This window comes from Mya arenaria, chromosome 2 (genome assembly GCF_026914265.1).
Source record: "Mya arenaria isolate MELC-2E11 chromosome 2, ASM2691426v1".
Classification (NCBI taxonomy): domain Eukaryota; kingdom Metazoa; phylum Mollusca; class Bivalvia; order Myida; family Myidae; genus Mya; species Mya arenaria.
In genome coordinates, this window is record NC_069123.1 from 46584424 (window position 1) to 46611301 (window position 26878).

The 26878-nt window shown below is 36.3% G+C and overlaps 3 protein-coding genes across 17 annotated transcripts in view; 1 reads left to right on the top strand and 2 right to left on the bottom strand.

Moving 5' to 3' along the window:
• The window catches only part of LOC128212115 (unconventional myosin-XV-like), a 75726-nt gene extending 66614 nt beyond the window's left edge, over positions 1-9112 (top strand). For 14 of the 15 annotated variants that reach the window (XM_052917431.1, XM_052917407.1, XM_052917422.1 and 11 more), the window contains 14 exons: positions 221-330; positions 1050-1102; positions 1553-1625; positions 1812-1888; positions 2215-2297; positions 2589-2814; positions 3463-3543; positions 3795-4052; positions 4394-4462; positions 4645-4709; positions 4908-5047; positions 5348-5397; positions 5830-5913; positions 6172-9112. In XM_052917431.1, the coding sequence (XP_052773391.1) occupies positions 221-330; positions 1050-1102; positions 1553-1625; positions 1812-1888; positions 2215-2297; positions 2589-2814; positions 3463-3543; positions 3795-4052; positions 4394-4462; positions 4645-4709; positions 4908-5047; positions 5348-5397; positions 5830-5913; positions 6172-6429 (1627 nt within the window). In that variant the 3' untranslated portion in view covers positions 6430-9112. The remainder of the gene's footprint in view (positions 1-220; positions 331-1049; positions 1103-1552; positions 1626-1811; positions 1889-2214; positions 2298-2588; positions 2815-3462; positions 3544-3794; positions 4053-4393; positions 4463-4644; positions 4710-4907; positions 5048-5347; positions 5398-5829; positions 5914-6171) is intronic. The other variant, XM_052917493.1, reaches the window with a different exon arrangement.
• Positions 9113-9415: 303 nt separating this feature from the next.
• LOC128212202 (uncharacterized protein DDB_G0271670-like) lies at positions 9416-14209 on the bottom strand. Its single transcript, XM_052917534.1, has 4 exons — positions 13924-14209; positions 11895-12771; positions 10664-10751; positions 9416-9955 (listed from the first exon to the last, which is right to left on the bottom strand). The coding sequence occupies exons 1-4, from the start codon at positions 13979-13981 to the stop codon at positions 9935-9937; spliced, it is 1044 nt and encodes a 347-aa protein (XP_052773494.1). The 5' UTR covers positions 13982-14209; the 3' UTR covers positions 9416-9934.
• Positions 14210-16232: 2023 nt separating this feature from the next.
• LOC128245351 (centromere protein X-like) lies at positions 16233-26279 on the bottom strand. Its single transcript, XM_052963490.1, has 6 exons — positions 26209-26279; positions 22091-22142; positions 21860-21913; positions 21623-21654; positions 21340-21396; positions 16233-18788 (listed from the first exon to the last, which is right to left on the bottom strand). The coding sequence occupies exons 1-6, from the start codon at positions 26272-26274 to the stop codon at positions 18774-18776; spliced, it is 276 nt and encodes a 91-aa protein (XP_052819450.1). The 5' UTR covers positions 26275-26279; the 3' UTR covers positions 16233-18773.
• Between the last annotated feature and the right edge of the window lie 599 nt (positions 26280-26878).

Sequence of the window (26878 nt, forward strand, 5' to 3'; positions counted from 1 at the left end):
CATTTCAGGGACAATTTGACTGCAAGTCTCCCTCTAGCTAGATTTTCTATTTTCACATTGCATTGTTGTGATTGTAAAAACTGGTCGAACACATGTCGCTTGGACATCCCAGTACTTCTTACTTGGATGGGTAGAGCTTGAGAGCAGGGTGATGTACGATATCCAGATTTCCAACTTTGTGGAAGTGTGTTGTTGGTCACATGCATGGTTTTGTTTGAAGGTACGAGCTTGCGCGGGCCAACAACGATGGTTCTATGTACGGCACTGTTAAGTCCATAGAAAAACTGAAACTGCATAACCTGCACAAGCATGAGAACAAGCGACGCAAAGGTGATGGTGGTTGCTTTACTAACATGCGCTTTCTTAACTTTAGATGTAAACCGTGACAAGCAGGAATTGGTTATATACTAATTAACATACTAATTACCAGATATCTTATATGCTTTTCTCAAAAACAGAGAAGTAAATGACCTTAAAAGTATTGAAAACCTTATAAACACATTACACTGTGGGCATTTTTCAGTTACAAGAAACTACAATGTCATATTGTTTGCTTTCGTCATAGTAACTTTAGGGCTAATTACTGCTTGTCGTAGTTCACGTCAATTACGGTACTGAATATAATAAAAGAACTAAGTTACAATTATCATATGATACATGTATGTACTGATAATAACTAAACTATAATTTATGAAGGCAGACACTGAATGTCACTTGGTTTCCTGTGTTGTTTACATTGATATACCCGGTAGTTGACTGCACTGTGTAAGCTGTTGTGACTTCAGTGCCAGAACGAAATGATGATTGTTTGCTTATTTGCCTAAAAATCCATTGCTTGTTGGTACAATGGTTCCTACATTATTAAAGAATACTTTCTTGTGTAAAAAAGTCTCTATGATAATTACATTTTCAGTTAAAAGTATTCAGATAAAATATTGGAAATTTCAAAGTGCCAATGTTTCTGTACAAATTCTTATGGTTTCACTTTATTGAAATGTTAAATAGTTCTATGTAACATGGTGGTCACTGGTTGGTTGTGGTCACTGCAGGTTCAGGAGACTGGACATGGAAGGAGCAGGCAGACATGGTCAAGTGGACACGGGTAAGTAACCGCTCTATACAACTACACTATAATGTACAATCTATTGCTCAATATTTCGCTGACTGTCATATATGTTTGTAAACCCTGTGTGAAGCATGGCCAACACACAGGGATGACTTTCTCCAGCATCTGTTTCACACACTTGCTTCCTATCAGTAACTTTTTAATGACTTGTGTAGAGTCTTCAAACTTTCAGTAGATGACCCATGTTGATTTATAGTATATCATAAGTCAAGGGCATGGTGACCTTTACTGGAAATAAGATGGGTGCTCCTGACAGGCCACATTTCCAATTTGTGGAATTCTAGTTTGATGTTGCTGATTCCAATTATTTTGAGTTTTTAGTTGAGTTTAGACCTGTTGATTTAGGATTTTGTTGTTAAATACCTCCTAATATGTTATTGACCTTGTAAGATACAAATTATCTGAGTGTCCTGGTTGCCTTTTCAGTCGCCAATTCAGATGTCATTGCTGAAACTTGAGAGCCAAGAGATGAACAAGAATGCAACTGAGTGCTTCATCTGTGAGTACTAAGCTTAATCTGACAACATTTAACTTTCATGATACTCATGCTGTTGCTTGGTTTACGTGATATTAGATATATAAGCATAAGTCAAAGCATGCTGTTGCTTGGTTTAAATAATATAAGATATATAAACATAAGTCAAAGCATTTTGTTTCAGTTTAAAATGTGAACTCCTTATTTCAGGTATCATGAAGTTCATGGGAGATTACCCGATGGCCTCAAACCAGAATGAGATTGATTGTGCCCTGAAAGTTCTGCGGGTAAGGGGATCTCTATTTTAAGGCACCACTTTCTAGAATATTTATTAGGATCATTAGGCATTACATGTATGTTATATTATCTGTTGTTTCACAAATATCATGTACAATCAAGTCTACCGGTAACTGTAAAAACAAATGAAAAAGAAGTTTTTATCAAATCATGTTTTTCTTTAGATTAAGATAAAAACTTCTTCCAAATCTCAAAATTACAAGGAAATTGAGGGTGTAGGGAGATTTCTTCTAGCTTTATCCAGATTTAGATATTATGTTTTCTTTATCATTGTTACAAAATGACAATGATCTGTATATGTATGTTTCCCTATCAGTTCTGCCACAAATACCCTGAGCTGAGAGACGAGGTCTACTGCCAGCTGTGTAAGCAGACGACAAACAACCGCAGCATGAAACCGTAAGTGCAAGCTCTGTAAATCCTCAAACCTCGATCTGTTGACAATTTGCCTACTGCTCACATATGTGTTATAGTTCTCCCATTTTGTCCCATATGTTAGACATTATACTTTTTGGGATTGTATGGAATGTTAAGACAGTATAGTTTCTCTTTGTAGCAAGTTCATTTGGTTATTTGTTTGAAATCAGGGATTAAACATCTCCTAGCTACATGTTTTGTTTTATTTTGTTCAAATATTTTCATAAAAAAGAGTGACAAAATATTTTAAAATTTGAACACATTTCATTGCAGGAAAAGTTGCATCATGGGTTGGCGTCTGTTTGCCATTGTTGCAGCGTATTGCGACTGTTCGGAGGCATTGAGACCATATCTGTTTAAATATCTGGAGACTACAGCCTCAGACACTCAGCGAACCTACAGCGGGGCAGCTGCTATATGTCTGCAGAACCTTAGAAAAACGTTTAAGTACGGCGGACGGAAAAATGTGCCATTGAAGGAAGAGATCAATGCCCTGGCTGTGAGTGCACTGTTCTCAAAATATGATGTATAAATGGCATTACTGTATTTCTAACTGTGTGAGCTTGATTTAAATTACTGCGATAAAAAAAAATTCACAGAACTTTGTATAGCAAAAAAAAATCATCATCATATTCCTCACGAAAATACATGTTCATTCATTTTAACATTTTAGTCCCTGCAATCTTTTGCAATGGCTTCAAAAAGAAGATGGTGGAAAAAGTTAATGGTACAGAGTAATAGTGATATTGTCCTTGCACTTAAAATGTTAAAATTTTACTTCTATATCTCACAGGCATGAACTGAGTACCTGTAGATTTAAAAGAGAATGATTCAGTTCAGCTCTCCATGTTTATATTAAGAAGTCACTGCTTCACCTTTAAAAACATATCTCTTTGTTTGTTTTGGAATGATTTTACATGTATATCATATGACAAGAATGAGATGCTGATCATTTTTAGTTGTACATGTAAAACATTTACAGTAAATATAAGGTATTTAATTTTATCAGATATCAGACAGAAATCCTGTGCGATCATTATTTCCAGGTTGAGTCACACTGCAGGGGGTTTAGACTTTACCCAAAAGTTAAGCATAGAATACTGTCTTGCATATCCCCTACTTCTGAACGGAACAATATATTTTTCAGAATGGGCGTATTTCAAAGCGGTTCCATTTCTGCTACAGCGGATCAGAGAGGGAGGGAGTCATTCACATCAGGCCATGCACGGTGAGATCTTTAATGTTGATGTCATGTTTATGTATTAACTTTAAAACATATGTTTATTCTCATTTTAAAGCCAAGTGATTGATTTGAAAATATCTTTTACTGTCATATTATGTTACAGAATAACAAACTTGGTTTAAAATCTAATCCAAACATTGATTAAGCCATCTAAGTCCTTACAAATATATACCAGTACGCATGTTTACGTACATATGGTAACATGGAAAATAATAGATTTGCTTTGCCAATAACAGGTTGTGCGTGACGTGGTAGAAGATATTGGTAACCGTATCGACATAAGCGACCTTGTTGAGGTTGAAGAGTACACAGTATTCCTGCGCACACGTGAGGGCTCCTTCTCCCGTCTCCGTAATGAGGAGTACATCCTGGATGTGACCACAGAGCTGCTCCGGACCAATACAGACTACGACCTTGTCTTCCAGAGGACAGTCTGGTACTTCCCAGTAAAGACCACAGACAACCTCCTCTACAATGAACTCATGTACTTCCAGGTATGCACCTGGCATGTAGGGATGATTTATATCTATGCTTCATGCCACGCATCAAGTATGTGATGCTCTGCAACTAGATGTCTTATAAAATGTGCTTGAAGGCCCCCTATTGCAACATTTTGTATTAAGACAAAAACAAAGTCCGTAATAACATTTGATTTATTTCATTTGATTCCTGGCTATGAAATTAGAGTTCATATTCTGTATGTGTTTGTATCTTTGATTTATAATAATATTTTCAATCAAATTTGTTAAAAACCTGAAGGTTTTGTATTTTTGGACCATCCTAACTGAGAATTGCTCATGTAACAAAACATACAATGGTACCATTTATATTGCAGACACTTCCAGACTTTTTGGATGGTCTCCTTGTGGTAACCAGAGATGGAGCACTTAACAAACAATATGAGGTATGGTTGCTTTGAAGTCATCATGTTTCTTCTTATTTTCCCCATAACACCAAGATTTTATGTACATGGAGTTGAGCTTTTGTATGAAGTATTTTAAAATGTTAGCAGAGGTGATTTAAAATTTACAATTAGGTAGTGACTGCTTCGTAATTATTTAAATGATGTACGACTCCACTTTTCAGCGGGATATTCAGTTCCTTGCAGCCCTGATGCACCGTGCGGCCGACCATGTCAACATGCCAACCATGTGAGTATGACCTCCAACTAACAGGCTGCCATCATCTTAAGATAATACACATTACCAGTCATTAGTGTGTTTGATATTTGTGTGTTAACGCGGAAACTACTGTTACATTATAAAACAACTAAAATATATATCGCCGTATTGGTAGCTTTTGTCATGTCAATAACAGTAATTGAGCCCTTTATGTTTGCCCTTCTGCAGTCGTGAGTTGGATCACCTGTTGCCCGAGAATGTGCGACTGATGCCAAGCTACAACAGCCAGTACTGGCTCAACCGCATACACGATGAGATGAAAACCATCATGCGGAGAACATCACCAGAGTGTATGGCCAAGTTTGTTGGTGAGTAGTACCATCACTGTGTAAGAAACCTAAACATTGTACTTTCATCTTATGCATGCTTCATCTCATATCAACCATGCAAGTGGATATCGTATGATACAGTTAAATGAGATTTTTTTTTCAAAAATAGTCAAATGTACATGTATTGCAAATAAGCAATCTGCAGTGCTCAGAGTACATGTATGGTCATCATTATATAAAATAATGTAATTCTAAATGATATTAAAAAATGTTTTCTATTTTGCTCTTGCATTGCACTGGAATCATAGATATTAATTCCTGTTTTGTTCCTGTTCACAGAGGTGCTGTCCCACTGGCCACTGTTTGGATCCACATTCTTCAGAGTAAAGGTAGGTTGTAGTGCTAGCAGTTATTGTGGCAAATATGCTTACAAATGATGAGCCAGAGTTCTTGGCCTTGCTATGCATGTGTGGACCATCTCGGTCAACGTGGGTGAATATCTGAAACAATTTGTGAGTTCCTGCTAAGAATCAAGTTTTCACACAACAATGCCACCAGCCACAATGCCATGACAATGCTTCAACTTTTTCAGTGAAAAACAGATGTGGTTAAAGTGTCAGAAATTCTGTATTTCCTATGAATCAAAGCGCTCATAGTGCTGATAGACCAACGGAAACACTAAGACAGAGTGATGTGTTTGAGATATGTATCATATTTTATAACATGAATATCCAGTATTTCATATACAAGAATATGAAGATATGACGGCAACAGATTGAGTGTATATGTTTCTGATGCGTCTATTGGGTGTGTGTTTACAGAAGGTGATGGTCCAGCCAGAGTATGGGGAGTGTATACTGTCCGTGAACCAGGCCGGCATCATGTTCCTGGAGCCCAGGTCACATGTATGTATACACTGGATTGTTTGAAACTGATAATAGTACAGTTTACCTAGAAAAAATAGTTGGTAAAGATTGAAGGATAGCAAATTTAATATATTAAGATTGATCCATTTTTAACAACTTTTGAAAAAAGTGGAATGTGTAAGGAAAGAACCATAAACTATATGAAGGCTGTTTTTGTAAAAAAATATTTCCTTAAAGATGGAAGTTTTGACAAAGTTTTCTCAATAAACTTCAGGGATTTGTTTCATTATGTTTCAGGAAACCATACTGAAGTACACTTTCGGGGAGGTGTTGTCAACACGGCGTTACCGTAGTGACACCAACCAGAACTATTTAGATATGAAGCTGGGCAACCTTATGGTGCAGAAGATTGTACGCATTGAAACAGAACAGGGCTCGGACATCTCAAATCTGATTGGCCAGTACATGCAGGTGATTAATCGACATCGCAAACGGCCAACAGAGCGGGGAGCAATTACTGCACCTTACCAAACACCACGCGAAATTTCATATTGATGAAACCTACATAATCAAAGGCTAAACATTGATAGATTGTTATAAAGAACATGTAATCAGCCCTAAGATGGGACAATGTTATGTAGAGTTGTTTCGAATATGTTAAACTAGTGGTTTAAGTATAACATGTTGAAGTTTGTCTAGATCATAGCATGTTGAAAATGTAACCTCTATGTGTTCAGGTGTGCCTTGTCATTCTTTATGTCAGATAAAAACATGCATCTGAAGTTAAGTAAAAGTGCTATGACATTATTTATTGCAAAACATTCTTGCAACTGCCCTCAAGAAAACAGAACATGTAACTCTGTTTCAGAGACAAAAATAATGTACCTGAATCTTGTGAGTTAACTGTATGTATATAGGTGAACTGTTGTTGATGTAACATTCCCTATCGCCAACATATCGCAACTAAAGAAACTGCTGATTTTGTAACTATTTTATAAACTTTAGTGATAGCTTTATAATCAAGCCTAGCTTTGTATGTACATGTACATATCATAGTGTAAATTTATATGCAACATATCATAAACCCTGTAAGTACAGGTACCCTCTGTATATTACTGATGTTTAAATATATATCTGTGATTTGTTAAAAATCAAAATTATATCAATGTTATGAAATATGTCTAAATTCTATTGTTTTTACAGCATTGCCTCATGGTCCATATCATTTCATATTTTCCTTGATTGTCAGGTAAAACTCAAAATCATTCAGGTTGAATAACACTGGAACATGTGAAACAGTTGCTTAGGAAATATTCAGTGAAGCGTCTTAAACGATGGCACAGCATTCCTCTATGTTGTTTCAAGGTCATGAGCATTCCCATAATCAGCTCTTACAAACGGTCGTGGTGAAACTTGTTGTTTTTTGTTACTTTGTAGTTTGTATATGTTGTTATTTTTTCAGTATAAAGTCTTTTTTGTTATATTATAGAAGGGACACAAATACTAAGCTTTATTGAGGTTTATGACTCAAACTTTATGTTATGGCTTACTTCATCTTTTTATATTTCTGTATTTTTTATGCTGTTGCATGTGGGGTTTTGGTGAACCGAACTTTTGGACACAAACTGCGTGTTCTTACATATCTTTTTTCTGTTAAATATTTGTTTATTGTTTTTGTGGGGTTTTGAGAGTTGTTAAGAATAACAAAGTATTTATTTGAAAAATATCATATGTATTTCATATGAAGTGATTACAATTACTTAAATAATATTTTTCTTTTATGCTTTTCGTTGTAACCTGGAGTTTCATCAGTTATTTATCTTGCTTTCATCACGCCTGAAATAAAAATATCTATTCTTTATATTTTGCATTCTTATTTTATGGGCTCGGATCATTAAAACAACTGAGAAATAACAGGCAAGCTATTTTTCAAAGTTTTGATTTGTAAGGTTCATGTACATACAAACATTATTTATATTACACACTACAAGAATAAAGCAGGATTCCAATATATATTATAAGGAACTTATTGCGTTAGTCTATACACAAATATATTTAGTTTTGTTTATGGCGTTATGAACATAGCTTTTTGTGTTTTGATTTTAAGAATGTTTGATATTCATTCCCGTTATTTATACATTCCTGTGTGTTTTCTCTGGTTAAGGGTGCCAGTTTCAACTTGGAACTGGTGTTGTTGTTACTAGTGTTGTTACTGTTGTTTCTGCCTGTATGTTACCTCGGACATTCTGTATAAATATGTACATGTATGTATAAAGCTGTTTTGGCCGTTGCCAGTGTATTACATTGTTGTGTGGATATCATAAACAGACGACTAGCTGCTGCCAGCTGCATGTTTAAAGTCTCCGTATATTTACAAAACAAATGAGGCCTTCGCAAATGGCAGTTGGTTTTGATTTTGTACATGTAGCTATTTTTTCCATGTAACTTGGTGTGCCAACGTTGTTTCAGCAATATCTGAGCTTGTAATGTGGGGGTTATTTAAAGGTTACAGATTTATAACATTTAGATGAATGCATCAGTGGGTTTCTGTGCCTCCTTAAATACATCTATATATATCACTGTGATTTTGCTTATACTAAAAAGAACTGGAGCCAATTTGATTAAACTTGTATAATGTGTTTACATGTTATCATTTGGCCAGTTTGCACATTTAAATGATTTCATTGGTCAATAGGATATATTGGATTACTATTGGTCAATCAATTAACATTAAGCTTACTTTGACCAAACCAAAGAATTATTCAGTTTGATACAAAATTGGCTACTACGGTTTATAGTATAAACTTTATACTTTGAAGTTAGTGAAACTACCATTATTGTGAAGTCTTCTATAGAAATGTCGCGCATTGACTTTGGGTTGCACATTGACTGGGGTCAACGTTTTGTGCCCCCCCCCACACATTTTGTTTGTAAATATTTGTGACTGTATCACATGTATAGATATAATGTATGTGCAATTATTTTATATTTGATCTGAACATGTAAGCAATTTGCATATATAGCGACCTGCTTAGGTGATAAATATATTTTTATATGGCAAAGAAAATATAATAAAGTATATTATATTTATTTTGCCTTTGCGTATTATTTTATTGTTTGGCCTTACATTGTAAATTACTTAACCCAGCCCTGTGTAAATACGCTATAATTAGCCATGATTAGTTTATACTACATTGTAATTTACTTGAACTAGATCATGATAAATGCTGATGACTTATAGATTCACTTTGGAGTACATGTCCTCGGAAAAATTAGTACTGGTGTCCATTTTGAACGGTCATGAGACAGTACCTCTAGTGGGGAATAAAAGACGCAACCAAATGTGTAAAATGCGGACCTCGACCACTAGACCACTCTCATCCTCTGATTGAAAACAACAACTCCCTAAATATAACATTTGCATGAAATGGGCTTCCTTGGTTAAATCTACAATATATTACACAGTTATACTTCAAGGAGACAGTCAGATAAAATGATAGACAAAATTGTGTGGTAAATTTTACATACAATAAAAACCTAATAAGCATGTATATTTATTCAAAAATATCACTAACAATTGCAAAGAATGTATGTAATATTATAACAAACTCCCTTATATACAAGCAAGCATCACTCGCTTCTAGTGTTACAAAAATTAACATTGATTTTCAAAATAGATCTGTACGTAAACATGTATACAATTTCTAACAGTTATAAATCACAGTTATTCAACTGTACTTTGGTGTGCGCAATGATCAGGAAAATGATCAAATCAAGCAGGAACCAAGATGACATCATAACCGCTAAATAATTCCACAAAGTAGAACGCATTTGGTTGAAACGGACTTTTAAGTTGAAGAACATAAATGGAATGCATGTAATGAAATTAACAAAAAAAATTTTGTCCTGGATTTACAAATGTCCAACAAAACCAGGCCTGTAAAGGTATCCCAAAAATCAGGAAAGTCAGCTGTTTTCACGTCAGATCAAAGTTACGGTGTTGTTTTGCACGAAGACCCCGTGCACTCGTGAGGAATTCCACCCCCTTTCCATGCCGTGTTTAGTGGTCAATTGAGACAGACTGTAATAAACAATTAAATAGTAATTAGTAAGCGACGATACTTTAAATACTGTGTACAGCCATATATGCACCTCTGGTGACGGTAAACGTTGGACAAACACTTCTGGTTCCACGTAAGACGAATAGGATAATGGCGGATTTATTTTAAAACTATTTTTGACTAATTTCATATTTATGTTCCCGTCTTGGTTTCTCAGTCCAATTAAAAGCTGAATTATATACTTGTAAAGCCACACCTAACTGATGTCTCGTTCGCCCGAGTAACCGTACGTAATTTTAAACAAAAAGCCTTCGCCTGCTCAGTCCATTTTTTCCCCGCCCAAAATGATGAACAAAAGAAACTGAATGAGGGTTAGTTTCCCTTCAAGTCGCAGTCCGTAAAGATTGTATTCTGTGATTGCACTTTCACAATGACGCTAGACGGTGGAAATCTTACAAAAAAGATAACGAATGGATTGGTTGACATTATGATGATTCTATAAACAGCATTTCTGCATATCTCTGTATGTCAAGGGCTAATCTCCGTGGGACAAAAAGGAGCGAGAGCCTTTGTGCTATGTACGCCAGCGTCATGATTCAATCAATGACGCCGGTATATTTACCACATTTCTGTATCTCAGTTACAAACAAGTGACTCATCAAAGCCCAAAATACCCTTATCGCCACATGAACGCTTAAATCGTGATAAACTCAAACGTGTGTATTCACCCCATAGGCGTCGTGGTCGTCCGTGAACTTCCAGGACTTGTAGGCAATAGACGAGGACGTCGTGGTCCCGCGGTTCCGGAAACACCGGCTGAAAATAATGAACATATGAGGTAAGGCTTCATGGGATAAAAGACAAGTAACAATTCCGCGTTTGGCGGTTGTCCCATTAAAACATGTACTTATGCAGTAAACTCGTACGGGAGGAATTTGGAGTGGCCGGCCAAAGGTGTCCGTCAACAGATGGCTGGGCGGCCAGGTTCATCTGTATTGGCATACACTGTTTTATAGCCTAAACATTTGATATGTTTCTGTTGAGAATGTCCTCTGAGGTAACGATATGGTCAATCACGTACCCGGGTGATTCTTACTGATCAATTGAAACTGTGTGTTGCTATTTTTTAATGTATAGTGATAAACTTTAAAATGATAATATGAGTCCTCCTGGAGTTAATTCAAAATGTGATCATTGAAATAAACCTTTTTTTTATTTTAATTCTCTGGCCATAATTAAAAAGATCTCAAACACAGTTTCAAGCATTTTATTGCCCTCTATCCTTAGTCATCCAATGATTGTGTAAACGTGTGGATATTTCCAGTTCTAGTCCGCCATTCAGCGTGACTACAGTCAGTATACTATCTTAATTTATGGTGACTCTGAGTGGGTGTTTTCTTTTGTTAAAGCGAGTGCGTTTAAGCATATCATGATCATTTCTGAATTTCATAACTTTCATATACTGCATGATATCTGAAGAGTTTTCCTAAACCTTAAAAATAAACACAGATTTGGAAATGCATCATGGCGCGTGCTCGATTACTAGTTTCATACATGTAGTCTCATCAAATAATTCATGCGCTTGTTGATAAAAAGTTGACGGCGGGTACCAATTTTAAAATAAATATATATAATTTCAGGCTTGCATGAGTTAAATCAATATACGGTACTTTTATAAAAAGACAGAAGCGACTCCTTGTCAATGAATATCAGATATGGCGCGTTTCCAAGGCAACGGTTAGGTTATCGCTTTTAAAGTGACATCACCAGACTAAGGTTATAACGGGATATGGGACATGCACTAATATTTAAGTGAAAACATTGTTACTACATCGTTTTAAGAAAAGCCACGAATTCAAAATTACTGCTTCCTGACATCGCTACAGCATTTAATCTAGCACTTGATTTCGGTTTTAAAGTAGATAGATTTTAATATGAATGATCGATCAGTGAACTTACTTCCTTCTGAGGTACATGGCGCCAATTATGAACAACACAATAGCGGCGGTAATGAAGACGCCAAGGGCAGCCTTGCCCGCCCCGGACATCCCTGAGTGTGCTGGCATAGGCCGCGCCTCACCAGGCGTCTGAGAAGTCGTCGGTTCTTCCGGAACAGAGGTCGTCGGAGGACGGCTCGGCGCCATAGTGGCGCTGGAGCTGGAGGTTGGCTGTATTTTGGATGTCGATGCACTGCTGGAAATTGGTACTGAACTAACGGTGGTTGTATTAAATAAGGTGGACGTCGTTAATACAATTGTGGACGAAGTATTGTCCGCTTTTGAAACAGACGTTTTCTGTGTAACGGTGGAACTCAAACTAGTGGTTTCGGCCATAGAACTGACCACACTTGTGATCTGAATGCTCGACGACGCCGTCAAAGCTATACTGGAATTTGAATTTAAAGATACTCCTGTTGTTGATACAATTACAGACGTAGTAGTGATTGTTGACGAGCTCACAGCGGAAGACTGCGATAGAGATTCTGACGTTGACAACACCGATGAACTTGGCTTTAATATAGCAGTGTTAACAATAGATGTCGTCGATTTATTTACAATTACTGATGACGTCAAATTAGCGCTCGAACTTGTCGACGAGCTCTTAATCGACGACATAACGATGCTTGTTGACACGCCGGTCTGTAATGTTCCACATTCACCCGCCGAGCACGTGGAAGTTGACGTGTCCTGTGCAGTGGGAGCAGGTGATGCGGTGCTGGTGGAATTATCGGTCCCATTACCGGCCGTGGTGGCGGGCTTGGCAGGGGTGGGCTGAATCGTGGTGATGGTGGGTGGGTCCGTGGGGTCTTGCGATTGGGCGCTTGTCACACCAAACCCTGAAGAAAAGACAGACATATAGCGGATATGAAGAGGGTTCTTATTTACTTTGGTCATGGTAGAGAGCTCAAACAAGTTGTGTCAGAACATGATAACATCGCGCAACATGTGAATCGTCTAAATCAACATACATTTGTATGCATCAATGTAGCTATGCTGACAAATATAGTCTAAGACGGCAATTATATCGATCTCCAAATGTTTTAAATTCCAAGAAATAATACTGGCAGATATAAGCTGATGATAACAATATCACATTAAAAACAAATATGCAAAATAGTTAAGTACTGCCGGAGTATGTTGTTGATAAATATAGTTTGTGAAATGTTATGTAATGAACCGTCCTTCATCATGTAGCACGTATTTTTTAACTTCACATAGTATGTTTCTGTCGGTGTCGTGTGTAACTATCTAAATGTGGTACATTATCACTAATTTTAGACAGTTTGAATATATGAACTGTATTTTTGCAAGTTATCAAGTTATATAATTTAAATATGTTTATTGATTTTTAATCATGCTTCCATATAAAGTATGTGCACGATATATGTTATTGTCATGTATTTGTGACAGGTGCATGAATACATTTGGAAACTTAAACCCGGATACCCGTTATCATTGAATGCCTTCACCACTGAATACAGCCTTGTAGGATAGGTCGTGTACACGATGTGCAGGTGTAATCCCTTCATACCAGATATCCTCCTTATTTGCTTAGTTCAGATAATCATGAACTTAACTGTATTGCAAATAGAGTCGTAAATATTTGCAACATAGTAAAAAAAAATGAGAAATATACATGTTAAGCCATTTGCCCCAACTGCTATTACAGGTAAAAGAAATCAATGACATGTCAAAATATGATGATGACTAACTGTATTACTGGTGAGTGACTTATTACGCATTACAACTAAGACTTCAAGTATTCTCTGAACGCTTTCATACACCGCGTGTAATTAATTTTAAACTAGAGAAGTGAATGTGAACAAACTGTGTACGACGACGAAAACATATGAACTCTTGAATAATATGTTCGAGTTTATAGTGGCACGCGTATTAACGTTTACATAATACGTGAATATCTGTTCATGTCCATGCCAATATACATGTCTTATCCACGTGTACATGCAATAGTCTCAAGTTAAACTTACCAATAATTGCGGCACAGGTTATAAATATCACAGAATGTTTCATCATGGCTCCGCTCATTTCTATATTCACGCGTTATCTTGTAGAATGCCACATAACTACGACTTAACCATTGCACATCCTTGTCTTACGTCTATACTCCTTGCTTTCAGTGTGACTGTGAACTCTTCAAGCAAGCGGCTATCGATCTCTTTCACATGAGCTCACCTGGCCACATTCGGTCAACACGTACGGTGTCAAATGTAACTATGTGACCTGTTTAAATGAAGGCAAAAACAAAACGTCAATGATTTTTATTATCTTTACTACATTTAATTAGTCATCAATAAACATGTATAGCCCGGGGCCGGTTTCACATGGCCGGACTGGGTGACAATCCAATTTACAAACTGTATGAATAGAGAGATACGTTTATAGTGGCGAACCCATGGTCTAGTGGTAACACGCTTGACTGTCTATCCAAGTGTCGCTGGTGCGGTTCCCCGCTACACCAGTGTATGATGGTTATCGATATAAAATCGTTTTAGTCCGGGATGAGCGGGACGATCAGTTTCTTCATCCAAAAACCTAATACGATGAACAATCTTAACGGCGCCATAATGCACTCAAAACCACCACCTACACCACCACCACCACCACCACCACCATGCATTCTGGTCATCGGTTGCGTTAATGCCGATTATTTATCCATTGGGTATTTTGAACGCTTGAGAAAAAATTATATTTTGGATACTTTTGAGTAGTTTGTGTGTACATTAGAAATAATGGTGCTGACATTGCTAACGTATGTTTATATACACAGTATCTGATTATCTGTGTTCAATACACCTTTGGTTCGCTTAACAATCTTCAGTTGCAGTAACTGAAAAAAATAATAAGGAAAACTGTACTTGTGTGTTATTAAGAAAACATGATTTCCATACTGCCATAAAACATTTATATGGTACGTAATCATGTTGTTGTTGTTGTTTTAAAACAAATTAAGATTCAAGAATTAATTAAAAACAACAGCACTATTTCTTTGTAGAGCCTGTCTGCCGAAAAGTTTTTAAAAGCTTTTTTAATAGTTTAATTGATGATTGTCAACAAACTTCCGTAAAACCTTGCAAAAATCGAAATATCCCCGGGTGCAAATGAATTGTTTCGTCAATATGACATGAAATACCTACGGGAGCATATTTGCTCCTAGGGTAAATTATTGACGACAAAATGGCCCACATGATAGTTTATAGGTCCGTGACACATATCTAGTCTTAGTCGACATACAATTTTACCACGTTTGCTGACGACTGGGTGCGAAGGAATCCGAGAGATTCACAAAGGTTCAAGAAGATAATAGCTAATCTTATGACATACTTTTCGCAAGACCCATATCAGCTCTTGATAACTTTTATAAAGAAATCCATATTTGAACTAAAACTCACCAAAGACAAAAAATAAATAAACGGCTAGTGGTTTTACGCACAGGTGTTCGGCACAGAGCTTGAACACTAAAATATGGACATTAATCAGTCATTTAAAATCATTTTAAAAAGTAATATATAGTAGTACATGTAGTAGTAGTAGTAGTAGTAGTGGTGGTACTGCAGTAGCAGTAATAGTATAGTAGAACATTAAGAACATTTATAACGAAACATGGGTTTATATTTCACCCAGTGCACAACTTGTACCTTTAAAAGCTGGACCGTACCCATTTTATAAGGCGACGTATTTCTCATTTCCCTATAGAAGAATGAAAGAATCCTGGGACCCCTGCAGCAGGGCCAGTTTTGACCCAAGGGGCATAATTTGAACAAACTTGGTATTGGGCCACTAGACAATGTAACACACCAAATAACGAAGCTCTAGACCTCATGGTTTTTGTCAGGAAGATTTTGTTTAAGTTTTTCCTTTCAGTTGCCATGGAGATCTGCATGGAATTCATTTTTTTAACAATTTTGAAAAGGCACCATTTAAAGAGCATCTCAGTGAAAATTCATCCTGAAAAGCCAGACGGATGTTGTTTAAAGCAACTGTTGATGGACGACGGACAGACAGATGATGGGAAAAGCTCACACTGAGCACACCACACACACCCTGAGCACAATGTGCTCAGGTGAGCTGAAAAAGGCGTTCTGATCTTTGACCCAAAAGTGTAACCTTGACATTGAATGTACATGCTCGAAACTCTGCTCAATTTGCTGATATTTGTACATGCTTCAGAGAGGCTAGTATAGGATCTACAGCCATATGACGGGATGTAATGAAACCGTCTTGGTCTCCTACCGAACATACAGTACATGCCTACAGTACATCATAACAAACACCAATGACATTTTGTGTATTTGGACTTTAATATCATAACTTCATAAAAACATAACAGATAATACATCAACAAAAGAGTCCATCTTTAATATATTTATAAAAATCCAAAAGGGCTCAAGTGAAGCCACCAGTTACTCCAGTGTATACAATGCATGAGATCATATATAACATTCAAGCACTTTGTTAATCCTCAAATAATTAACAGTGAGATGTGTTTGAAACAACCTTAGCAAATAAATGGTACATATATAAAATCCCTTGATATAGTTTTGAGGTGGAAACTACAGGGTTCCTTATAAAACAGTTACAATGCAAGTTAAAAAATGAAGGTGAAATATTCAACTAGAACTCCGCGAGTCGGATGTGTCGCCTGACGAATTATTTACTGTCGACATTATAGCTGTTAGATTGGCATTTTATTCATTTATAGACAATGATGTTGCCATTTAACTTTCAAGTGTAGGTGGCATTTGAACTGAAGGCAACGACGTTAAAGCAAAACAGGAAGTCGGCCATTTTGTTGTTGTTGTTGTTAATCAATCGTAGCCCCTTGTTGTATTTTTGTAGAGGGACACCCAAGGAAGATTCCTGTCAAGTTTCATTGAATTTGGCCAGGTAGTTTCAGAGGAGATGTTCTTTAAGCAATTGTTGAGCTAAAAAAGTGTGCACAGTAGTTAAACATGAAAATTAACAAAGGGCAATAACTCTAATATGGAAGCAAGAGATAAAGTTTTTGTGCACTGCGATCCCCTTCAATAAGATCTATCTATCTATAAAGTTTCAAGTTGATAACTCTTATAGTTTTCGAGAAATGCCTCGGACAAAATTTAAGCTTGAAAATTAACAAAGGGCAATAACTCTAAACATATTGATGCAAGAGTTACGGTTTTTGTGCACTGCACTTTCCCTCAATCAGATATACCTACGGAATAAGTTTCAGGTTGATAACTCCTATAGTTTACGAGATATGCCACGGACAAAACCCAAGCATGAAAATTAACAAAGGGCAATAACTCTAAAAATATGGCAGCAAGAGTTACGGTTCTTGTGCACTGCACTTGCCCTCAATGAGATCTATCTAGCTATGAAGTTTCAAGTTGATACCTCTTATATTCTTCAAGATATGCCCCGGACAAAACTTTAAGCATGAAAATTAACAAAGGGCAATAACTCTAAACATTTAGATGCAAGAGTTACGGTTTTTGTGCACTGCACTTTCCCTCAATCAGATATACCTACGGAATAAGTTTCAGGTTGATACCTCCTATAGTTTACGAGATATGCCACGGACAAAACCTAAGCAAGAAAATTAACAAAGGGCAATAACTCTAAAAATATGGCAGAAAGAGTAACAGTTCTTATGCACTGCACTTGCCCTCAATGAGATCTATCTAGCTATGAAGTTTCAAGTTGATACCTCTTATATTCTTCCAGATATGCCCCGGACAAAACTTTAAGCATGAAAATTAACAAAGGGCAATTACTTTAAAACAAACAAAGCAAGAGTTACTGTAATTGTGCACTGCACTTGCCCTCCATGAGATCTATCTACATATGAAATTTCAAGTTGATAACTCTTATATTCTACAAGATATGCCCCGGACAAAACTTTAAGCATGAAAAATAACAAAGGGCATTAACTCTAAAAATATGGAAGCAAGAGTAACAGTTCTTGTGCACTGCACTTGCCCTCAATTAGATCTATCTACATATGAAATTTCAAGTTGATACCACTAATAGTTTAGGAGGTATACCCCGGACAAGCGAAAATGGGACGCGGCCGCCGCCGCCGACGACAAAAGTAACCCCTATATGTCGTCTTTTCAGGCGACACAAAAACACTTTGTCAATAATTAATTAGACATGTGTGACTCCTGATGAGACTCTTTACCAACTGATAGCCTCAATTTTGGGAAAAAATGTTGAATAATCAAATTTAACAAATTCTGAGAGTACAGTATATTGTTCAAAGAAATAGGGTTTTTAACCAACTGCTTTTGAATTATTTTTCAATTAAAAAGATCCCATAGATGTCATAGGCCAGTTGGTATTTACATAGTATGTAACTGTGCGTCTTGCAATATCACATCCCATTTAAATTTTGATTCTAAACAAATTTTATGCCACATACCAGTTGTACTTAATAATTTTAAGGCTGACAGTTATATTATATGGCCATATTCCACTCAAGTCATAATGGAAAGACTTCACTAAATCATTTACTTCAAACTGATAGTTCAAGATGTAAGTGAATACAGCCACGAGGGATATGTACAAACGAGGGATATGTACAAGTACAAGTTGTTTATTGCACGATCATTAATTGATAGAACCTATACTTATTTACAAAATGAGACCACATGTCTTTTTTCTTATGGTGAGTTTAAACTGTAGCTTAATATATTATTTTTTTCTGTTTTGGTAAATAGATATCCAGGGACTCATATGGAAGGTAGATCCTTGGGAGATTACGGACATGTTCTGTGCCTCAAAAGAGCATTCAACACATAGCTCATCCTGCTTGCAGCCAACCCAAGAGGCACTGTGTCTAAAAATCCAGCAACTGAAATAAAAGATTGACAAAATAATATTTTTGTAAATTCAAAAGTATTATTATAAAATAATAAAGTAGCCATCTTGATATTTCCAGCATTCCTTTGGAGAAATACTGTGGAATTCTGTTTAAGAACTTTAGAACAACTATATGTTGAAAGTCAGTGGAAGGTGTCTTAAGTGCCTTAAGGTCATAGGGGTATTTCGAATACCCCTAATAAGGGCCTATACAAATAAGGACTGCTTAGCAGGAAGTTGGCTGTTGACTATTGATGAGCTATCAACTGACTGTGGTATTGACTGTGGGGGCTTATCTGACCACTTGACAATGAGCTAAAGGGTTAAAGCCTTGTCCTCTAGCTTGGTCTGTTTCTGGTAGGTTATTTATAAATGAAAATAGAACTAACAGAGTTTAAGTTTGGCCTCTTCCAAGTTTCTTATTACCCTACTATCTGAAAGCCAAAAGTGTCAACAAAAAGACAGTTTTGTTCTAAATAATATTCAGTTCACCTACAACAAGACTAGTGACATTTTTTTTTAATGTAAACAAATTTGCTGCTATGTTGACAAATTAAGATACAATTATGAATTGTGTTTATAAAGTGTTGTAACACCCCTCAAAACCCAGAAACAACCATGGCCCAGTGGTTACAGCAATGTCTGCATATCAGCTATGCGTGCATTGCAGCTATGCCTGCAGAGTGGCCAAGTGGTTACAACAATGCCTGCACTGTGGGTCAGTGGCTACAGCTATGTCTGGACCGTGGCCCAGTGGCTACAGCTATGCCTGCACTGTGGCCCAGTGGCTACAGGTATGCCTGCACAGTGGCCCAGTGGCTACAGGTATGCCTGCACTGTGGCCCAGTGGCTACAGCTATGCCTGCACTGTGGCCCAGTGGCTACAGGTATGCCTGCACTGTGGCCCAGTGGCTACAGCTATGCCTGCACTGTGGCCCAGTGGCTACAGGTATGCCTGCACAGTGGCCCAGTGGCTACAGCTATGCCTGCACCGTGGCCCAGTGGCTACAGCTTTGTCTGCACTGTGGCCCAGTGATTACAGCTTTGTCTGCACTGTGGGTCAGTGGATGCAACTATGCCAGCACAGTAGCCCAGTCATTACAGCTATGCCTGCACTGTGGGTCAGTGGTTGCAGCTATAACTGCACTGTGGGTCAGTGGCTACAACTATGCTTGCTCAGTAGCCCAGTCGTAACAGCTATGCCTGCACTGTGGGTCAGTGGATGCAACTATGCCAGCACAGTGGCCCAGTGCTTGCAGCTATAACTGCACAGTGGGTCAGTGGCTACAGCTGTGTCTGCACTGTGGGTCAGTGGCTACAACTATGCCTGCACAGTAGCCCAGTCTTTACAGCTATGCCTGCACTGTGGGTCAGTGGCTACTGCTATGCCTGCATATCAGCTATGCCTGCATTACAGCTGCATGACTGCCTGAAACAGAATGACAATGACTGCCAATAATAGAATGATTATGACTGTGAGCAACAGAATGACTGACTGCGAGTAACAGAATGACCATGACTGCCAGTAACAGAATGACTATGACTGCCAGTAACAGAATGACCATGACTGCCAGTAACAGAATGACCATGACTGCCAGTAACAGAATGACTATGACTGCCAGTAACAGAATGACCATGACTGCCAGTAACAGAATGACTCTGACTGCCAGTTACAGAATGACTATGACTGCCAGTAACAGAATGACTGACTATTACTGCCAGTAACATAATGACTATGACTGCCAGTAACAGAATGACCATGACTGCCAGTAACAGAATGACCATGACTGCCAGTAACAGAATGACCATTACTGCCAGTAACAGAATGACCATTACTGCCAGTAACAGAATGACCATGACTGCCAGTAACAGAATGACCATGACTGTCAGTAACAGAATCACTCTGACTGTCAGTAACAGAATGACTGACTGTCAGTAACAAAATGACTTTGACTGTCAGTAACAGAATGACCATGACTGTCAGTAACAGAATGACCATGACTGTCAGTAACAGAATCACTTTGACTACCAGTAACAGAATGACCATGACTGTCAGTAACAGAATGACCATGACTGCCAGTAACAGAATGACCATGACTGCCAGTAACAGAATGACCATGACTGTCAGTAACAGAATGACAATGACTACCAGTAACAAAATGACTTTGACTGCCAGTAACAGAATGACCATGACTGCCAGTAACAGAATGACTTTGACTACCAGTAACAAAATGACTTTGACTGTCAGTAACAGAATCACTATGACTGCCAGTAACAGAATGACCATGACTGTCAGTAACAGAATCATTTTGACTGTCAGTAACAGAATCACTATGACTGCCAGTAACAGAATGACTTTGACTGCCAGTAACAGAATGACCATGACTGCCAGTAACAGAATGACAATGACTGCCAGTAACAGAATGACTATGACTGCCAGTAACAGAATGACTATGACTGCCAGTAACAGAATGACTTTGACTGCCAGTAACAGAATGACCATGACTGCCAGTAACAGAATCACTCTGACTGCCTGTACATACCAGTTGTGGTAGGATCTTCTCAAACTGCTCCAATGTCAACTCATCATCACCATCTTTCTGCAACCAAAAGCATTCAATAGTTGTGTATGTACAGTACTTAGATCTTGCAATCTGCAATAACTCATACAACTGTGTGTACAGATTTGAAGGGCCCCTATTTCATTAAGCTGGCAAAACAGCAGCAGGGAAAAGACACAGGATGACGAAAACAAATAATCCCCACACCCATATAAAATGATACATATCTTCAAGAGATAAACTTTGGTTCAAGGTATTTATTTACCTTTGCTTGTTTAGTTGTTCTGCCCACAGCCTCTGTAAAATAAATCAATAAAAGCCCTGAAATCGTGCTCTAAAGGCGTAAAGCAATGCCTGTCATTTTCAAAGACTTATATACAGTGCAAAATAGCAGTACTTTTTACTGACACAAAAATGACTCTAATCGAAAGAAGTTTAACAATTAATTTTTTTTTAGAAAAATTCTGCAAAAGTTTGATTTTTTTTTTAAAAGAATACATACCAGCCACAAAAATGGATATAACTTCAGTGAGAAGAGCCAATGCATCAGCATTCACTGAAATGAGAGAAACTACACTATGTACCAGAAAAGGGGTTAAAATTTGTGAAAGATTCCCTGAACAGATGACTGGGATTTTAATATCGAAGTCAGTTAATCTTAAAAATTGTTTAATATTAAACATGCTTTTATCATAAATGATTTTTAATCTACAATTAAATACTTGTAATATACCCTTGGTCTTTTCATCTTTGAAATACTGCTGTAAAATGTGCTGAACAGTTTTCTGAAAATAAAAAAAACACAAAGTTTTAAAAACAGCATAATTAAGGAATGTAAAATATATATCCAAATTGATTTTAAAACCATTTTGAAGCACAACAATAATCCTCGAAGCCATGCACTGGAAAAATGCTTTCCTGGCTTGCCTTAATTCTGGATTTTACAGCAGGGCTTGTTGAAGGCTTAGATAGAATAATTAGATAGATAGAATATTAGTGAAAGAATTTGGGCCTGTTTGTTCATCCAAGTCTTCTTCCAATGACTGCAATAGTCTGTAATCATGACAAGTAGTTCTTCTAGCAGCAACTTTACTTAAAGTTGTAAATTAGATAGTACCGTTAACACAGTATGTTATACTATGCACTATATTATATTATTCTTAAATTTAACTAGCTGCTTTGACAAGTGTAAGTTCTGTTATAGTTATTTTGAAATGTCCCTTGCATTTCTCATTCAAATTAATCTGGACTTGAAAAAACAACACAATATAAAATGGTTTAATTACGTATACTCTTTACAACTACAAACTGTTGATATCAGGCGTGTATTTTAAATAAACCATTCCCAGTATGGATGAAAAAGGTTTCTGGAATAAGTGTTCAAAGACATTGTCATATAGCATTCAAATGACAGTACCATTAAAACAAGAGCCGTCGTAAGACAGCGCGCTCGACTACGCCGCTTTGACTTAGAATACAATAACGATGTAATATTACCAAGTTTGGCCTCTTTATGTCAAACCTAACTAAAATTATTCGATACATAGGGTGACTTTGATGCTGCCCTCCCACCAGCCCGCCCATCAAATAACTTGATTTACCATTATGAAAATGTGGTTAAGAATATACAAATATGCCAATATTCATAAGAAATTTAAAAAAAAAATAAAAAAATTCAAGGGCCATAATTTGTATTTAGATTAAAATGGAGCTATGTTTCTTGTTGTAAGATGGTCGTAAATAATTTTGAATTTTATTAAGTGCATTTAATGAACGGTATAGTAGGTTTTTTTTATTAAAATCCCAACTTGCCCTTAACTTTTACTTGCCTAAAACTTTAACCTAAGTCAATCAGGGGCCATAACTTGTATTAAGGATATGGAGTTATGTAACCTCATTGGGTGATGGTCCTGAACAATTGTGTGAAGTATTAAGTCAATTGAATGAAGGGTATAGAAGTTAATATAAATAAATATCCCAACCTGCCCTTAAACTTTAACCTAAGTTCCATAGTCAATCAGGGGCCATAATTTGTATAAAAGATAATATGGAGTTATCTAATCTCATTTTGGATGGCTCTGAACATCTGTGTGAAGTAGTAAGTCAATTGAATGAATGGTATTGGAGTTTTAAGTGAAAATCCCAACTTGCCCTAAAACTTTAACCTGCCCTAAAACTTTAACCTAAGTCAATCAGGGGCCATAACTTGTATTTAGGATAATATGGAGTTAGGTAACCTCATTGGGTGATGGTCCTGAATAACTGTGTGAAGTATAAAGTCAATTTAACAAATGGTATAGAAGTTATTAATAAATATCACAACCTGCCCTAAAACTTTAACCTAAGTTCCATAGTCAATCAGGGGCCATAATCTGTGTAAAGAATAATATGGAGTTATCTAACCTCATCATGTGATGGCCCTGAACAACTGTGTGAAGTATTAAGTCAATTGAATGTAGGGTATTGGACTTATAAGTGAAATCCCAACTTGCCCTAAAACTTTAACCGGACACCGACGCTGGGGCGAGTAGTATAGCCCACCTATTCTCCGAATAGTCGAGCTAAAAATTGTTTCATTTTTATGGATTTTGTTATACATATTGTTATATTTCTTTTTTAAATTTTGGTTTATTTAATCTAAGCCACTGGTTTAAATTAAAAAGTTAACAGTTTGGCCAAAGATGACGCAGAATATAACTCCACATCAGACTGCGGTTAAAATAAGTTTGGATGTTCGGGTGTTTCAAACATGGGTTAAAACTATTAAAACTTTAAATAATACAAACATGAAAACTGTTTTCATTTTCACCCATTGAGTATTTTTTTATGATTTCAATGCAATAAAGGGGTGTTTTTGCCAAGTTTTACAAATTGGAGAACTTTTTTTTCAAGGTGGCCACATCCTGCCACATTCATATTTAGCCTAGGGCTAGTGTTTCACATAAAAAGTATGTGGTTTGATTTTTTTATTGTAAGATATGCAAGATAAATCATGTTTTTTAAGAAATTAATGTAAAATGAAAAAAAAAAAACAGTCAAAAATCGCCCATTTTATCTTCTAAACCTATTTTTGTAAACCATTGCAAATTGTTTGTCGAAATAAAACAAGTAGTGAACCAGCAGGAGATTAGATCTCGACAGTCATTATTTCTCCCTTGGTTTAAAAGAAATAATATATCAAGTGCCTGTTGAAAAACAGGGTTTTTGTAATGTATCATTTATTCACATAATTTTTTTCATGATTGAATTACACTTATGTTTAATTTTCCATTGCTAGGTATTTGTAACAACAAGGATTATTTATCATATGTCACAGAATGTCTTGTTAGTACATGGCTATAAAGGTGCTATATGATCTATGAAAATATGATTTTAACGGCCTCAAATTTTAATTATTGAGAGCAAATATTTAACAGAAAAAATCGATGTGTCACATTTGTGAATTTTGTCAATAATTTTTCAAGATGATGCAATTGTAAGTTGTGCTCTAGTACAATCATATCTGATTAAAGCAATTATCATGGACACCCAGAAAGTTAAAGGTGATAAATACATTGTTTCAGTCAAAAATTGTGGGTCTTGCACTGTGACCCAACAAACGGTGACAATAAATTGTTCATATTTTCTTAAGATAACTTAAGCGGCACACTCTGTGGTCTCCATGATATCGAAATTATGTTTCTGTAATTAACATACATGCTAACGTTTTGCAATGAGAGAGAGGTAGATTTAGGTCTCAAAAGCGGTAGTTTGGGTTCAAAAGCGGTAGAATTTCTAATTCCTTTATTTTCAGTCAAAAACAATGATGGATACAATGTAAACAAAACCTTGATATTTGATACTAGAAGTAATATTACCTCTGACTTGTAAAACAAATGTATATTCAGAAGAGCTGCTAAAAAATCAAATCAGACTGCCAAAACAGGATGGACTGCAGAATTGTGTATGTCAATTTTCCCGCCAAAATATCGTAAAATTTTATACACTGTAGAAGATTAAGAACACCTTGGAAATGTTGTTTTCTTTGATGTTTTGACAGTTTTTTAATGTCTTTGATATTTTAAAAATGCTGATTAGTAGGATGCCAATTAACAAAGGATGCTGATTAGTTGTCTTTTGTACCGTACTGATAACTTAGCAATGATCACGGCAGAAGGGTGAAGTTATTTGACAAGTGGTTTATTGCACCATGTTCTTTAAAGTGACAGATAAATATAGTATTTTAGCATGGTTAATATAATTTTGAGGTTTTTAAAAGAAAATTTAAGGCCAATTTGAAATAATTTTGAGGTTTTTTTAAACAGCTTTAAATATCGGTAGATTTCAACAGCAAAGCGGTATGGCGTTGAAAGGGTCTCAAAAGCGGTATATTTTCCTACCGCCGGTAGAGTTCACATGTATGGCAATTAATCATGCGTGTTCCTGATGATATCCTCTATAATAAGGGCATGGGCTGGGTTAATTAATTTGGAAAATTATGGATTTGAAGGGTAACAAATCCTTAAATGATTATGGCTAATTAAATTAATACAGAGCGAAGTTATCACCCTCAAGGATGTCGCCTGTATTTGGGTATCTGTGAATGGCAAACATTGTTTGTGTACTACAATTTCTATCTAAAGGTGTTTTCCCGTCATTGGTGTTCGTCAAGGGAAATCACTGCATTGGAGACTTGGGTTTTACTTAGCTGACACTGTTGTCTGCTCCGTATGTAACTATTTTGAGATAAGTAAGAAACACTTAAATGAAATTTGGAAATGTCCAAAAAAATATATCGGGAAAAAAAGTAAATACTTCACAGATTTTCCTAATTAACAAAGTCTATTATTCATAAAGTTCTTCCGATAATACCTGTTTGAATGAGGCCGCCATAGTTGATGGTGAACAATAAAACAAAACATTAGTTAAAACGTCCATATTGAAAAAAGTGGGGTCCCTAGACTTACCGAAATACGATTATTTACCGAAAGACGGATAAAATTACCGAAATACGCATGAAAGTTACCGAAAGACGCCTTCTAATGCATTTATTTTTAAATAATCTTGTATATATAATGATTATACGCATTGTACCCAAAAATTATAAAATAATATTTAGAAATAATGACTTTATTGACAAAAGAATTTCCCTTTTTTAGTCAAATAGAGTTATCTCCCGTCGTCAACCGAAATACGATTTATGGATATGGTTAAACTGGAGTAAACGTGATAGAAATTTACCGAAAGACGCTTGCTATTGTATTTATTTTTAATATTCATATATATTTGATGATTTTACACATTGTAGCCAAAAAATATAAAATAATATCTAGAAATAATGAGTTTTTTTGACAAAAGAATTTCCTTTATTTAGCCAATAAGAGTAGTCTCCTGTTCTCAACCGAAATACGATTTATTGATATGTTTAAGGTGAAGTAAGAACATGACAAATATATACAGTTAACTTAATACTAAATTTTTATTTTATTTTTCATCATTTCTTTACATACATGACACATACATTTGATTAACATGGTGCATT